Raw genomic sequence first — 15,376 nt, forward strand, 5'->3', positions numbered from 1 at the left:
GGTTTGTAGTTACTACCTTAATGATTTTAAAAGCGTAACTGTTAAAAATGAACTGTAGATTGCAACTCCTTAGTTTCATAGCAGAGCAGTGTAAACTGTTATACTCTCCCCGTGGCAATGAAGGTATTTCAGACAAGGATGTAGACAATTTTTCAGTGTTTACTATACATAAAAGGCTGTTGAAGCATTTCCATACATGACGTTGAGCTAAATTAAGCAAGCTCATGCTAAGTTTCATGCAGTTTTCCTTTGTTATTTGTGTTAGAACTGTTTGTATGTATTTTTGGCAACAAGGAGACATCTAGTATTAGCAAAAGCATAGATAAAATAATTTATTTATATCCCTTGCTTTATTGTAGCCTGTAATATTTTAGTTTGGAAATCACTGTTTGGCTTTCAGGTAGAAATGCATTCTTGGCTTTGTAATTATATAATTGAGATATTTCTCAATGACACAACTGAGTGTGGATACCGTTCTGTCTCCTGTGTAGTTAAAGGGAAGCTCTTTCCCCAGAGACTTGTCATCTGATGCCTTTAGCCACCAGTTGGCTCTATACTGGTAAACTTGTTGGCCAGTGGGATGATTTAAGTGAAAGAAACTTTGCACATTCATGAATGCTGGGAAGAATCAGGGCATAGATCAGCCATTAATCTGAAATAATGTTTACAGCAAGGAAGAAATACGATCCTGTGATGAAACTATTAGACTGAGACTGAAGAGAGTTGGGTTTTCCTCTGTACCCTGCCATCAGTTTGAGTTTGACCTTGGGCAGATCTCTGTGCCTCAGAAGCCCATCTGCAAAAAAGGGCAACTTCCCAACATTGTGGGGATGCTACAAGAATAGATGTGTTGTAAATGGTGAAGCTCCAAGATCTCGTGGTAACGGAGACCATAGAGTTAACGTTAATTGCAAAGATCATCAGGAAAGTAGGACAGTGATTATAGTGAAGGACACTGTGACTTGCTCAGCTCCAGTCATTGGTGACATAGAATCTTCCATGTGGGAATGAGTTGGGGTTTTTTTTGCGTTCACTGTTTTTAATTTAACTTACAATTAACCGTCCCAGTAGCATGATACAGAGCACAGTAAACACACTGGATATAGATACCACAGTAAACACACTGGATATAGATACCCAATGAAAAGGAAATTATGCTTTCTTCAGTTTTATATAAGAAGTTAGAATTCTCCTGTGAAGTATGTCAAAAAAGCGGGATAAATTACCACTCTCTTTAAATTATTTTTCCTTGCACTGTGCCTGAAATTAGTTGGCCCAGTGCATAGCTGACTTCTGCAGCGGCAGAGCACAAAATCCCTCCTTTGCTGTGCTGTCTAAAAAACAATTTGGCCACAAGCACCCTGTGTGTCTCATTGTTTCCTTGTATTACTCATCTGCCTATATTCACCCATTGTTCTTGTCTTATATGAAATTATAAGATTTTTGGGAAAGAGAACATTGTTATTGTGTTTGCACAGAATCTAGCATGGGGAGGCTTATTCCAAGAAAGATGCTCCCAGGCTTACTGGCAGTATAGAGAGTAACAAATGCCACTGCTTTTTCTGTCCAGTAGTACAAGTGAGAAGTTTTGGCTCATGGGTTCTAGGCACTCCGTACATGCTTTAACTTGTCACATGGCATTTTTAGGTCTTTCTCATTTGTAACACATAGGATTGGAAGTTTGGTCCCTTGCTATCGCAGGCAATTACGTCATATAATCCCTTTCATAAACTGTTCAAGTGCCAGCTCCCAGCAGTAGTTAATACAATAAATGAGACTTGTTTAGGTTGTTTCTAGAGAGACCCAGCATGATTTTGCAACATCAAACATCAGAATGGTGAGACAATCCATTAAATCAGACTCACAGCAGTAACTCAAAGCCAGTGTGTTAAATAAGTAAGTAAGTAAATAAAACTGAAAAAGAAATTGTGGAATGAGCAGAAGACTAGGGAAAACATTTGCACTGTTAATGTGTTTAGGTTTTTTTGAGGAGGAGGAATTTAAGTCCTTTTTTGAATGTTACCTGTGTTAAAATGCAGTGCGTTCCTGGGGCCCAAAGACCTTTTCCCATATAAAGAATATAAAGATAAGTTTGGGAAGTCGAACAAGCGAAAAGGATTTAATGAAGGCCTGTGGGAAATAGAAAACAACCCTGGCGTAAAGTTTACTGGCTATCAGGTAAATTACTTTTACTTCTATTCCTCCTTATCTTTCTTGTTTTCTTCTTTGAAGACTTCTTGTCAATGTAAACGTTGTATGAGTGATGTGGCAGGTCCTGGTTTTGGTGGAGCTAGAAAGTTTCACAGCTTTTGTAATTGTGTAATGTAAAGACAACTGTGGTCTTGCACTCTGTGACAAATTGAACCTTAATCATGCTACAGAGTCTGTTGCTTTCTGTGATATTCTGGGGTGGTGAAGTGGAAAATTCTGTAGCAGATTTAGTTGAATTAAAAATGGAAGGTTTTATTTATTCCAGTATAAACATGAATAATTTCTGACTTCTTTCTGTTGTTTATGTTTATATCAGATTCAGTGTATTTTACACAGACCTTAAGGCCACTGTACTTTTGATTTTTACATTGATAATGTATAACATGTAGGGCAGCACTGCTGAAGTTGTGAGGGATGAGAAGGTGGAGGTTTAAGCTGCTGTTACGAGATAGTAGCTGCTGTGCAACAGCTCTCCCTGTTGGATGTCTGGAGCAAAAAGTCAGTGAAGCTGGAGGGGGAGAAGAGTAGTTGGTGGGCTGTATAAATCCAAAGAACTTTTCTCATTAAATAAATGTGGTCCTTTGAAGGCAGAAATCACCTCCAAAAGAAGGCAAACACCTATTACATTATTAGCACAAAACCTTACAAACCAGAGATACGGACCACCTGCAGACAAGCTGCTGCCCCTCTCAGTTCCTGTTTCACATTTTCAGCCCTGCAGATGTTTTGTGTACACTTGGGGATTTAAAAAAATCTGGTGAATAGTCTGCGGGAGATGGACTGTCAAAGAGCTCTCAGCCTTCTGGTCAGTGTTTGCTTTTTCCTAACAGATCTTGCCCTTTGGGGGGTTCTGTAAGAGCCGTCTTCTCCCCTGAATAAGTCTCTCCTATTGCAGCACAAGTCTAAAAGTTTCCGTAGTTTTGCCCAAAGCAGGACATGCCAAGTCTCTCCACAGAGCAACCCTTAGTTCTCCAGCAAACACATCTTTGCTGTCGGATCTTCTGTTTCTGTGTAAACCCTTCAGAACATGCTATCCCAGAATCTGCATCTGATAACTGTTTTCAAGTGGTGACTGAGAAAATTGCCTTTGCAGCCTTTTTTCCTGACAATTGCAATAACCTGAGCTCTTCCTGACTATAGTGATTCAAGCATAAGCTGTCTGTTACCGGTATTTCTGTCTCCAATACAAAACAAAAATGAAGTAATAGATTTTTGTTGTTTGTATTATTATTGGTATTCTTATTGTTCTTTTAAAGGCAATTCAGCAACAGAGCTCATCAGAAACTGAAGGAGAAGGAGGAAATACAGCAGATGCCAGCAGTGAGGAGGAAGGTGATCGGGTAGAAGAGGATGGAAAAGGAAAAAGAAAGAATGAAAAAGCAGGCTCAAAACGGAAAAAATCCTACACTTCAAAGGTTATCTTCTAAGTTTTTCCATTGTTACCCATGTGCATTTATAATTACAATATGGCAGTCTGTTCTTCCTTCTTTAGCATTTTGATTCTAGTACCATAATGGTGGTGTTCAAACAGGCAGAGGGTAGCACGCTTGCTTTTGTAGACAGCCTTGGTGAGACAGCAGTTGAAATACTCTGCCCTGTCCTAGTGCCCACACTTTGAGAAGGAGCTGAAAGTATGGGAAGGAGTTCAGAAGGGCCGGAAAGAAAATCCATTGAAAGATGGATTGATAGGTTTGATCATCTTAGATAGGTATTTCCTCATGAAGAGTGGAAAAAAAAGCCTTAGGAGTGTGTCTCCTGGGAGACATGAGTTCAGGTTTCGCTCCTGTCTGGGAGAATTCAGACTCTCCCGTCTCCAGTGTGAGTCCCAGATGCCATGCTAAAAGATATGGTAGGGCCAGATGTGCTCAGCTGCCCCTCTTGCAGCTGAGTGTAAAATACTTCAGTACAGGATGCATAATGGGAGGGAGGACGAACTAATTCATTAAGGAGGGAAATAGGGCACTCAATTTGTAGATGAAAGACCTGCATTGTAGTACCTACCTGCTCTGTTAATACCTAAGTAACAGCACAGATGAGGAAGCTGAGAGTAATGTGTTTCAGACTGCCTAATAATGCCTGGTGAACATAATCACCTGCATAGTGACAACTTTGGGTTCAGATACGCTTCTCTCTTGTCACCTCAGTGAAAGGGAGCAACATTATTGTCACTTCTATGTGTGCCTCCAGGTCTGTACTTTGCTTAAAAAATGTGGAAAGTGTGGCAGAGTCACGTACATTCACATTCATGTTATTCTTCTCTGAAAGTGAAAACTAAATGAAATGAAAAGAAGCAAGCAATCTGATCCAGGCTCAATCTGGGGGAGAGCGTGAGTTTTTGTGGTTCATCCACTGAACAAAATGTATTAAGTAATTTCACCCCCTTTGTGTGTTTTACATTAGAAATTCAGGTCTGGTCTACCATCTTCTTTCCAGAAGACTGGGCAAACAGAGGATTAGGAAAATGGTGGCTTAATGCCACAATTTATCCTTTTGTACTGTAGAATTGCATAACATAAAGGGAGCAGAAAAGATGTATTGGTTCCACATGGCTTTAATGTTAATATATTAAAGCTGACAGCACTAAAAAAAGTATGGAAAGCAGCTCTGCTAATGTTATTCTCGTTTTACATCTCTGTGTTTAATCAAAACTTTTGTCAAGCTGGCACCATCTGTTTCATTAACTAACAAAACCTACAGGTGACCCGGCACTAATACCCATCTCCTATTACTGTGTCTGCTTTACAGTCAACTGTGCTGCTAACCTGTGTTGAACACAAAATTTCTCCTTTTGGTTCACTGATGGCAGTAACTCCAACTACTTCACCTTAAAAACACTTTTCACCCGACATGTCCTCCCCAATATTCACCTTGAACACGGAACCACATGATCAGACGGTATTTCACATACATTACAAAAGTGTCTTTCTATGGCTGAAGCTCAGTTTTTACTTTGAAACTCTGTTGTTGCTCGTTTTAGAAGTCCTCCAAGCAGTCACGGAAATCTCCTGGAGATGAAGATGATAAGGACTGCAAAGAGGAAGAAAACAAGAGCAGCTCTGATGCTGGGGACGCAGGCAATGACACAAGAAACACTTCTTCAGATTTGCAGAAAACCAGTGAAGGGGTAATCTTCTGTTAATATAATTCATTTCCCATGCAGTTTGCTACCGGGGGCCTTTGGAGCTAGGGGTGAAAGGCACTGCATTGGTGCATACCACGTGCGATCTTTTTACGTGGCACTTCAGTGCTCAGAATGTGTCTAGAACAGAAACATGGGACTGGACCCTGCACTGGTATAAATTTTGCTCTAGAGAAACAACTGAATGAGAAAAGATACTTACAAGCATTACTTTTGTTCCAACACTTGCATGGATGTCAGCTCAGGGTAACTACCGAAAACCAGGAGCTGGAATGATGCAAAATTGATGTGAGAGCAGAATCAGACTGTTTGCATAATGCATGTTGGCTCACTAAACAGTGGGAGCCTGCTTATCCTTTCACACTTGTTTAAAATCTGTGCAATCCTACGGACTTCTTCGGAGTTCATGAGGGTTCATGTGCACATTAAAGACTCTGCATACTGTGGGTTTTAGAGCAGATCCTGCTTGGGTTATGATCTTTCAGGGAGGGGATATACAGTCTGCTCCAGAGCAGGTTCATGTTGATCTCCTTGTGTGTGCTTGTGTCAGTTGTGTGTTCATATCAATATTACTTTTTTGTGACCACAACAACAGACAGGAAGGCTGCAGAGCAGGGGAATTGTCATGGGAATTGGTTAGTCGTCAGGCTCCTTTAACAACCAGTACTATTTCTGTGCCTCTGGAGCAGCACAAGCCTCCCTGCTCCAGCAACTACAGCTCCAGCTCAGAACTGGTTCTTGTGCGGCTCCCGTGCCAAGGCTCTGCCACGTGGCCAGCAGCCGGGCTGGGCTGTCACAGGAGCTGCTGAGTGACATGAATCCCCAGGTGTGAGAGGAAGCCAGCCAGCACAGGCTCTCATCTGACACTGCCGAGGTGCCTTAGCACCCAGCTGCGTGCTCAGCCTCAACCCTTTCTCACAAAACACCTCTGGGGAGCTGCTGTTGTCCCCTGCTTAAAGACTCCTCACAGAGCTTCCTTTCCCCTTGTCTCTCTGTGATACAGTATATGTGTTCTGTGGCTCTTCGTCTTACAAAGGCTTTGGTCTGTGGCTCGTGGGGTCAGGAAGATAATACACCCTGACCCTCTCCCATTCACTCTGAACGAGCAGCTGGCTTGAGCCAGAGACTGATGCAAGGAGACTCTACGGCCGGCTGTGCCTTCCCAGCACCTCACCCCCACAACTGGAGAGTCTGGGGCTGCTGAGTGTGGCGAGTGCGTAGTGCAGGTGTTGCCCATGTTCTGGCTAGTGAGCCCTGTGACACTGTCGTTATCTTCAAATAGGCATTTGAGTGAGAAAACTGGCCATAAGGTCCGTCTGAGGTGGCAAGAGGTTCAGGAGGGCAGTGACAGGGATATGTCTGTGAACTTCAGGCATGCTCTCCATGTAAGGACCAAATGCTCACTGAGTTTAGTCAGTCACAGATTAAGTGGCTAAAAAGTCACATAGGATGTTGGCTTTGTGGCTGGTGACATTCATATGGCTCCTCCCTCTGTATGTGACATACTTGTAACTGCTGGGAGGTGGAGTCCAACATTGTGGTGTTCTGCAGCATTTTCAGGATTGCAGATATTTCAGCCCCTGTGCTGAAATATTGTCAATGGTCTTTGTGTCCTTCCTGCCAGCACCAACTCCACAGAAATACTCAGAGTCAACGCTGCCATTACCCACGTGAGGAGCTGGCTCTGCTCAGCCTTCTGAAACCCCAGGACTTGGGCTTGACCTCACACTTGAACGACCACTCTTTACCTAGATCTTGGATGCTTTTAACATTATGGGAAAGGTGGGAGTTTTAGTAGCACATACTAAAGAGAGGTGGAGAGATGGTTTTAAGGGCAGCTTGAGATAAAAGCACTGATAAATTTGGAGAAATTCATGTTCTAATCCAGATATTTCACCTTGAGCATTTCTGCCACAGAATCAGCATTTCACATGGAAATCCTCTTCAGCATTTCTTTTTAGATTTTGTCAGTAGTGCAGTTCTCTTCTAGGACCAGGAGGGGACACTCCACCTCCTGGTGTCCTCAAAGGCAGGCCAGGTGTCTTTTTAGAAGGTATGCCTTCATCAGACACAAGGCACTCAGGGAAAGAGTAATCAGACTTTTTTTTTTCAGTTGGTGTTAAACAGCCGGTCACACAGTGTGTGTCTAGACTGACCTCCTGGGGTACAGGGCCAGCTGTCCTGCAGCCACGTTCTGCTGGATATCCAGACTGGGAGTCTGTTGGAGTGTGCTGAGCTCCTCCAGCCCATGCACTTGGATGTCTCTCCTGTAGAAAGGAAGGATGAAAAAGACCAACATGTGCCTGCAGAGTTGGGATCTGGTCCTCTTCTTCAAATGCATGAATTCAGAAGAATGTCTAGGTCTGCTAAAACACACCATCGTTGATGAGATTATGGTCTCTTTAAAATCGTTTAGCTTGTGAGAAGAGCACTGGACCAAAAACACGCAGCCTGAAGAAGATGGGCTTCTTCCTCCCCAGGAGGATGTAACAGCTCCTCTGTGCAGCACAGGAGCTGCATAACCACCACTTCGCCTTCCTGCGAGGCCAGCCAACCTCAGGACGGCTGTCTGGCCATGAGATGGCGCCAAGACCACACCAAAATGGGGTGCAACCTCCCCCTCCTCCCCCGGAGGTGGGGTGTTGGGGGCTGCGCGAGACACACCGGAAAAACATGTTTCAAAATAAATGTAGAAAGGAAGCACGAAGGCAAAGAGACAAGAAAAACAGGAGTTCAGGGCCCTGATCTCAAGGACAGGCATGTCCCATTCCCCTGGTTTGGCCACCGTGACCAGCTGCTTGGAAGACGCCTGGTATGGAGGCTGGGAAGGGCGGTGGAAGGCAGGTGGGCAGAAGGCTGCGGGCTCAGCTGCCCTACTTGTGGTGCTCCCCACGGGCTGCGTCCTGCAAAGCCTTTGGCGCCCGTGCTCTGCACCTCCCAGGTCTCTGACCACACAAGAGTTGCCTAAAGGGCACAAGCAGCTTTTCTCTTAATAAAACTACTAATAATAACGAGGGAGTGATTGTGTTTTGTAATGCCTGGACTGCAGGCTGAAGAGACGACTCCCCTCTTCAGGCCAGAAGGACCCTTGCCTTTTAATCACCCTCAGCATTATGGGGATCTTCTTGAAGGGTTAACGGCTGAAGTCAAATGATTGTAGCAGCATCTTCACCTATATTTTTTAATGAGATTTCTAACCTCCAGGTGGTAGAGGAAAGCTTGAAAATGTGAAGTGATGGCTTCCGAAAGACCCAAAACCCAGAGCAAATAAAAGTACTTCCAAAGCTATGATATTTTTTCAGCCAATTTCATACTGTTCAACGGCTCAACTTGTGATTTTTTTTTTTTATCCCTGGGGTTGACAAAGCTGCGTTATTTTCTTTATCCCCATCCCTTAGTTTCTCAACTGTTCTTGAGGACTACAGGCACTCTCAACAGAAGAGACATTAGCTTCCTCAGACTCAGCCACAATTTATAATCATGTCCTGCCACTACCTGTTTCTCAAGCTCTTTCCCTCACTGCTGTTCTTCAGCTGATTCCTTCCCCAGAAAGATGCAAAGCCTGAACCTCAGGGGTTTATTATCTAATATTAATTAACTAATAATATATTAGGTAAGACAGCCCATCCCAGAGTTTGCTCAAGTCAAGAGTCACAGAACCTCCCCATGACAGTCCTCTGCTCTTATATACTAAATTGTTTGGCCTTTCTCAAAATACCACATAAACGGAATATTCCAGCGGAAAGATATTCATGGCTTTGTGCTGTTTACTTTTTATGGTACAAAATTAGCTCACAAATCAGTGAATTCATGGCAGCAGATTTACATTCCACATTTAAATCTCCGGTGACTTGTGTGTTTGGTTCTTGGCTGGCGTAACTCTGAATCTTTATAACTGAACACCTAAGTTGCTTTTTACTTTTACGCTCTGGATACCCATATAATGACGTTTGAAAGCTGGTTGTAGTCCCTGCCCTGTTAGGGAGTATTTGAATGTTAAGGTCAGCGCTCAGGGTATGTGGCAAGTTTTTCTTTTGGTATTCATTACTTTAGTTACAGCCCAGACATTGTGTTGGTAAATGAGGCATTCTCTTATTGTAGGGATGCATGTGGTTGCCTTTCAGGAGGTGAATGATCTTGCTGAGTCTTTGAAAAGTCGTAGATTTGTTGGAAATGAAATATTTTTTTTGCTCCTGGTGCCGCCTGAATATTAAAGTGGGGTAAAGGGCTGCGATCTTTTTACTCACACTGACAATCAGTTACTAACATGGGAGTCAGGGGATCTATTTGTGGAGGCGACTGCTTGCCAGCATGAATAAGGGGATCAAAATCTGGTCCAAAATTACTGCCATCTGATACTATTGCAATTGGGAGAACATATTTAAAACAGCCTGTGTCCAGGACATATTTTTTGTTGTGATGTTCTTGTGGGGTAGCAACAATTCCAGTTACCACTGTGAAAGACAGGTGGTGTGGCCAAACTGGCCAGAGAAACACAGGTTCATTGTGTCCTTCTGATGTGGTTTTGAGATGTTTGGTTCCTTTGCTCTTCCTTCTTTACCTCGCAAGAATAACATTGGTTATGCTGCATGACAGGTTTGGGGTTTTATCAACATTAAAAGCATAGCATTTAGGGCTCTATTCGATGTAAAAGCATTTATGTGGGCATTTTTCCAGAAAATGAAAACAGTACCTATTTCTGTCTGGTATTTTTTTTTTTTTAATTTGAGGTAAGTTAAAATCCACCCTTCCAAAAAAGATAACATTTGTAAAAACGTGTTTAACTATTGCACAGTAAAAAATTCTATGTAGAAATCAAATAGTGGCATACTCTCTGGTGTAGAGAGGGGTGTTGTCTGCTGCCTTCGTATGGCTCAGGATAGTGGCACTGCTAAGTAAGGCAATGGGACATAACTCAGGAGAAACATAAATGTCTGACTGCAAGTTGAGATTAAAGCAGCCAGAATAGATGAAATAAATAGACTCTTCACATCTCTGTGTACATTGAATCCTGTAGCCATTTTGACATCAAACCAACATGGAATAACAATGATTGTACCGAGCAAGTAAAATAATTACCCTTCTGCCCATGCAGTGAAGCTTTTAAAGTGCAGGATGGCTGAGTCAGTTGCCAGACACTGTTGAGGAAGGAATTTTCAGTGCCAGAAAAAACCAAGGCAATTTGTGCATTTAGTTTTATGCCCTGCTCTCTGTGTTCTCTGTCCTTCAGTTTTATTGATGACTGAAATTTTTCATGCGCATCAGTCGGATTCTGTGCTCTTTCTTTTGTGTGGAGTAGCGTTGGTCAGTGTGGCACACGTTGCACCATATCTTTACAGTAAAGCCAAGAGACTTGTTCAAACAAAGATGATGCGAGTTGATCTGTTTCTGAAGAGACGTGAAACCATGGAGACCATGGAAACTGCTCAGCTCTGCCGCATCCCTGTTGTGCGGCGGCCGCGGGGGCCTGGCAGCGCCTGCTGGGCAGGGGAAGGAGCCGATGTCCCTGTGCGGCCCCGCTGGCCCCGGGGGCTGACGGCAGCTGGGGAGAAGAGAACTGCTGACTTCTGGGGCACCTGGGAGCGTGCCTGGGAGACAAAATGTGTGTCATGCTGGAAGATGGTGCTGGAAACTGTGAAAATCCTAGAGGACGATTTGCATACCTGGCTCATCGTTGTCCCCCTTGTGCCACACCGTGGCACAACAGACATATCTGTGAGACGCCGGGAAGTGGAAGTATTAATATTCCCAGCGCCCCATGTGAGAATGGTGCTTACCCAGCCTTCTGGCCTTAGCCTAGAGGGGAATCGTTGTTAGTAAGTGCAAAGGTTTCATGCTCCGAAAGGACGGCTTTCCTTACTGGGTCTGAGAGCAATACCGTAGGGCTGGACTGTTTCACCGCCCGTCCTGCCTGTCAGTGCTGGGTAGCAGCTGTCATTGAGAACTTCAGCAGAAGGGATGGTTTGATTGACTCACCATTTGTTGTTGGTTTAATGGGTGTCTGCATCTCCCTCTGGAGGGAAAGAAACGGCAGCGAACCCCTCCAAGCCACGTCTCCAAAGCATCTGGAAGTATAATCATCTCATTGACCCTTACACGGGAGGGAGGTCAATGGAGGTGCGGTGCTCTGGATGAGCAGCACATTGATACACCTTTTGGGGGGAGGCAGGGCTCCGGCAGTTCCTGTAAGCCATCATTACATGCCTGAGCATTTTATAATAACCCCTTATCATGTGTTGTTCGTCAGGACGTACCAGGACCTCCCACACGGAAAGGGCAGGTTTCCATTACTTACTGTTTGCAAACCCCTTGTTGTGGGAGAGAAGAACCATGTTGAACAACCACAGCCCTTAGTTCAGAGGTGCAGCAACCAGACTGGGATCCCAGACTGTGAAGTGGGCACTCGTACACTCTTATGCCCTTGGACAGAGCAGCATAGTCCACTATAGCCGTGGCATCCACACAGCAGGTGTGATGGGCCAGAGCAGGAGAGAGCTTAGGCAGCAAACTGCTACTGCAGGGAAGTTAAAATGTCTTCTTTTTATGTCCTTCTCCAGATCCTGTGTAAAATGAAAATTCCATCATCCCCAGCAGATTTAACTTGTACACCCTCCCTTATTCCTTGATATTTTTTTCTTGGATGATCACACCAAATACAGTACTAATTCCTTCGTACTGCTTGTATATTGTGTTTCTTTCCATCCGTCAGGGTGTGGGTGGACAACTATTCACACTCTGCATTCTTTAGAGAGGAGAGGGGACGTCTTGCTCAGGGCTAGGTAGTCACGTAGCGTTGCATGTCTTCATGTTGCTGGACGAAAGCAGTGCATCCCTGTGCCTGTCAGTGAGTTTTGCTCTCTCTGTTTAATGTGAAGACACCAAGACTTGGAGACACTTGCCATGATCACATGAGGACAGTCTGATCCTGTTCCCACTAGTATAAGTGGAAGCAAGAGCTGACCTTGACTCAGTCATGGAGCGGGATTTCTTCCTCTTCTGTCATCACCTGACAGTGAACTCCAAGGCAAACTCTTTCCCTTTCAGAAGCACCATTCAGCTATGTTCACTGTGAAAACCTTTACCTTTCCTCATCCTTGCTCAGCGTTCAGTTCCTTGAACAAAAAGGCGTCTCATTGCGAGGCGTTCGGGAATACAGCAGTGCCTCAGCTTTTGCGTGAAGTGTATCAGTGATTTAGTGAGTGGAAAAATGCAAAATCTGGTTGTGTGTGAAGTATACTACAAGATTCGTAATTAAGTGATTGGGGAACACATAAACCAACCGACATACACGATTCAAGCTGCTTATTTGAATAAAGCCCTAAGCGTTTACTTTTAAACTGTGTTCTTCAGTATTTCATAGTGCTATGTCTAGCTGATGTAACATAAGCAGTTTTCTTCAGAAGAAAATTTCTGTTCAAACAGACCAGGTAGTTCCTTGTACCTGTGACTTTGAAGTGCAGGAATACAGCATTAACTGTACCGTGTTTGTTGCAGCGTGTTTTTTCTTACATTAAATGTTATATTTTTTTCTCTCTCTCTCTTTTCTTTTTCAGACTTAACCAACATAATGACTGCTGAATATTAAGGGAAAACACAAGAAGGTTACCATGTTTGGTTGTCTAATATTCTTGGATTTGATATGAGTCACCACATCTGTTCATTAGTACCATCAACAGCATCCCAGTTTGTATGCACATTATTCACATTCCTATCTGTTGTGTTTGCAGAAATGACATTTTACCCTTTTTTCTAAGGGTTACTTTTTGATTTTCATATTATTTGGTTGCATGAAGTTGCCCTTTACCAGTGGCTGAGGTTTATGAAGATACCGCATACTTGAACATGTTTTAGATTCCTTTTCTAGATAGAAAAGGTGTAACTCCAAGTTATATCATTCTAAATTAGCATTTTTTTAAAACCAAGTAAATCTTAGAAGTGAGTCCCCTCCATACGAGACTACAACAATATCTTCCACCTACAAACATAATTTTAAATTTCCCTAGATCCATACTTTGTTGAGTTTTGATCAGTTTCCAGCATAAAAGAAATTATTCTTCAGTTGAGATCACCGCCAAGTTCAATAATGTAATAAAATACCTTTCCTTATTAGAAGTACCTAGCTAGTTATACTCTTAATACTTCTCAAAATCATGATGTAATGTACACTATCTGACTTAGTTCCTATATGTGGAGTTAGTGAAAGTCTTTTTGTGTTTCTTTAGATTAATACAAGGATTTTTTCCAATGCCAACACAATTTGAAATTGTTCATTTGGATGCTTTCCATTTTTAAGCTTACTGTGATATAGAACCCTATGGGAAACCAAAAGAAAACATCAATTTTAAATAATGAAAGGCTTAAAAAAGGATGCTGTCATTCTGGCTTTTTTTTCCTTTTGGAAATAGAACTAGACTAGTAAGTAAGCATTCCAGATCCATTATTCTGTGTACATTATTGTTGCTATTGTGATAATAGAGATTTTTATTTATTTTTATGCCAGCTTTTATTGTGAAAACATATTTAGTCTGGTTTTATCAATCCTTGTTATGCTTGTCCTTGGAACATCTTTTGCGTATTCAAGGTTTGTAGTTGACGAGTTTACTGTAAAAAACTAAAAAAAACACAACAAAAAAACAAAAAACAAAACAAAAAGAAAACAAAAAAATGTATTGTTTTTACAGAATAAATTTATTGGAATGTGTATTGGGAGTAAGGTTTGAGGTTGTAAGCAACTAAGTTAGCGTCATATTTGGCTTCATACGTGTAATAATGTGAGGTATTAATGTAAGTCAAGTATTAAAGCAAAACATTCTGTTAACATGAGTTGACCATAATAGATACAAGTGCAGGTGAGATCTTTATTTTTTCTGTACTTTGCCTTTTCTGGATAACGGGAGGTTATTAAATTCACCTTGAATGTATTCAAAGTTTCTTTAAGAACATCAGAAGTCCCAGGGGAGGCTCGCATCCCTGTGTGGGAGCCAGCATGTCCTGCTGCAGCCCAGCGGCTCCGGCTTTGTTTTCTTGGGAGGCCGTGCTGGGGTGGAGCCACCCCGAATTCTAGCGTACTTGGGAGGAGCCCACACCAGGGAGGCCGGGTGCTGGAGGAACTACTGCCAAGTTCCTTTTGGCCAGGAAGCACCGACAGAGATGCCTGGCGGTTATTTTGGACCTGCCCCTTTGGCTGGAGGTATAAAACCGTGGGTTCTCTCTTCTGAGCACTGCTGTGAACTGCACCTCAGTGTTCAACGGGAGACTGCTAAAGCGCCAGTTTCTTGCTGCTCTGGAAGTCCCCTCGTGCAGGCTGCAACGCGCATGCGCATGAGCTGACGCTTTCTTGCTACCGATTAGGCTTAACAAAATAATGAAAATTCTCTAAATCAAAACACCCAAAAGTCAACATCCCAAAATAAAGTGTTTCCAGTTAAAAAGTATCAGCTAATTTCATCTGTGAGAAAGGCACTAACTGTCCTGCTTTTACTATAAATACACGTAGAAGTCATAGAAATAGTTGTAATTGCAAACAGAAACATCAGCTACACAAACCAAGGTCGCTGTATTTGCTGCTACTTGTTGATGACCCAACGGCATTAGCAAAAGTAGCTGCAGAGAAGAACACGGCCAAAAAACCTCTCCTCTCTGAAAATGCATGCTACAGCGCAAGGCCTGGTTGTTCACGGGAACGAGCCCTCCGTGCCCGGTGCAGAAGTGCTAGTAAGCACGTGCTTAACTTCCAGAATTGCAGAAGTGAATCCTTAAAAGAACTAACAAAACTATATGATTTGCTTATCATATATGGAGTCTTACCATAAGAGTTGATTGCTTCTTAAAAGATTTCTTGGGTTTTTTAACAAGGCTGACCCACAAGACATACTTTTTGACAAATAAAACATGTGCATGTGACAGAGTTATGTACGTTAATTTCTGACACTTCAAAACGTTGACCGTCACATTCTACCCTAGCTCTGCATAGGGGTTGCTAGCACTGATACTCTTCAGCGTGTGGAGGCTAAACATTGACATCAT

At 42.8% G+C, this 15,376-nt stretch overlaps 1 protein-coding gene across 1 annotated transcript in view; it reads left to right on the plus strand.

Annotated features, from left to right (window-relative positions):
- Nucleotides 1-11,167, plus strand: part of HDGFL3 (HDGF like 3) — a gene marked incomplete at its 3' end in the record, with an annotated part of 35,510 nt that extends 24,343 nt beyond the window's left edge. Inside the window, exons 3-6 of the mRNA XM_082005064.1 lie at nt 2,040-2,178; nt 3,468-3,626; nt 5,189-5,335; nt 10,616-11,167. Coding sequence (XP_081861190.1) covers nt 2,040-2,178; nt 3,468-3,626; nt 5,189-5,335; nt 10,616-11,167 — 997 coding nt within the window. The remainder of the gene's footprint in view (nt 1-2,039; nt 2,179-3,467; nt 3,627-5,188; nt 5,336-10,615) is intronic.
- Nucleotides 11,168-15,376: the final 4,209 nt, after the last annotated feature.

The sequence above is a fragment of the Phaethon aethereus genome (assembly GCF_964289735.1).
Source record: "Phaethon aethereus genome assembly, chromosome: 12".
NCBI lineage: Eukaryota > Metazoa > Chordata > Aves > Phaethontiformes > Phaethontidae > Phaethon > Phaethon aethereus.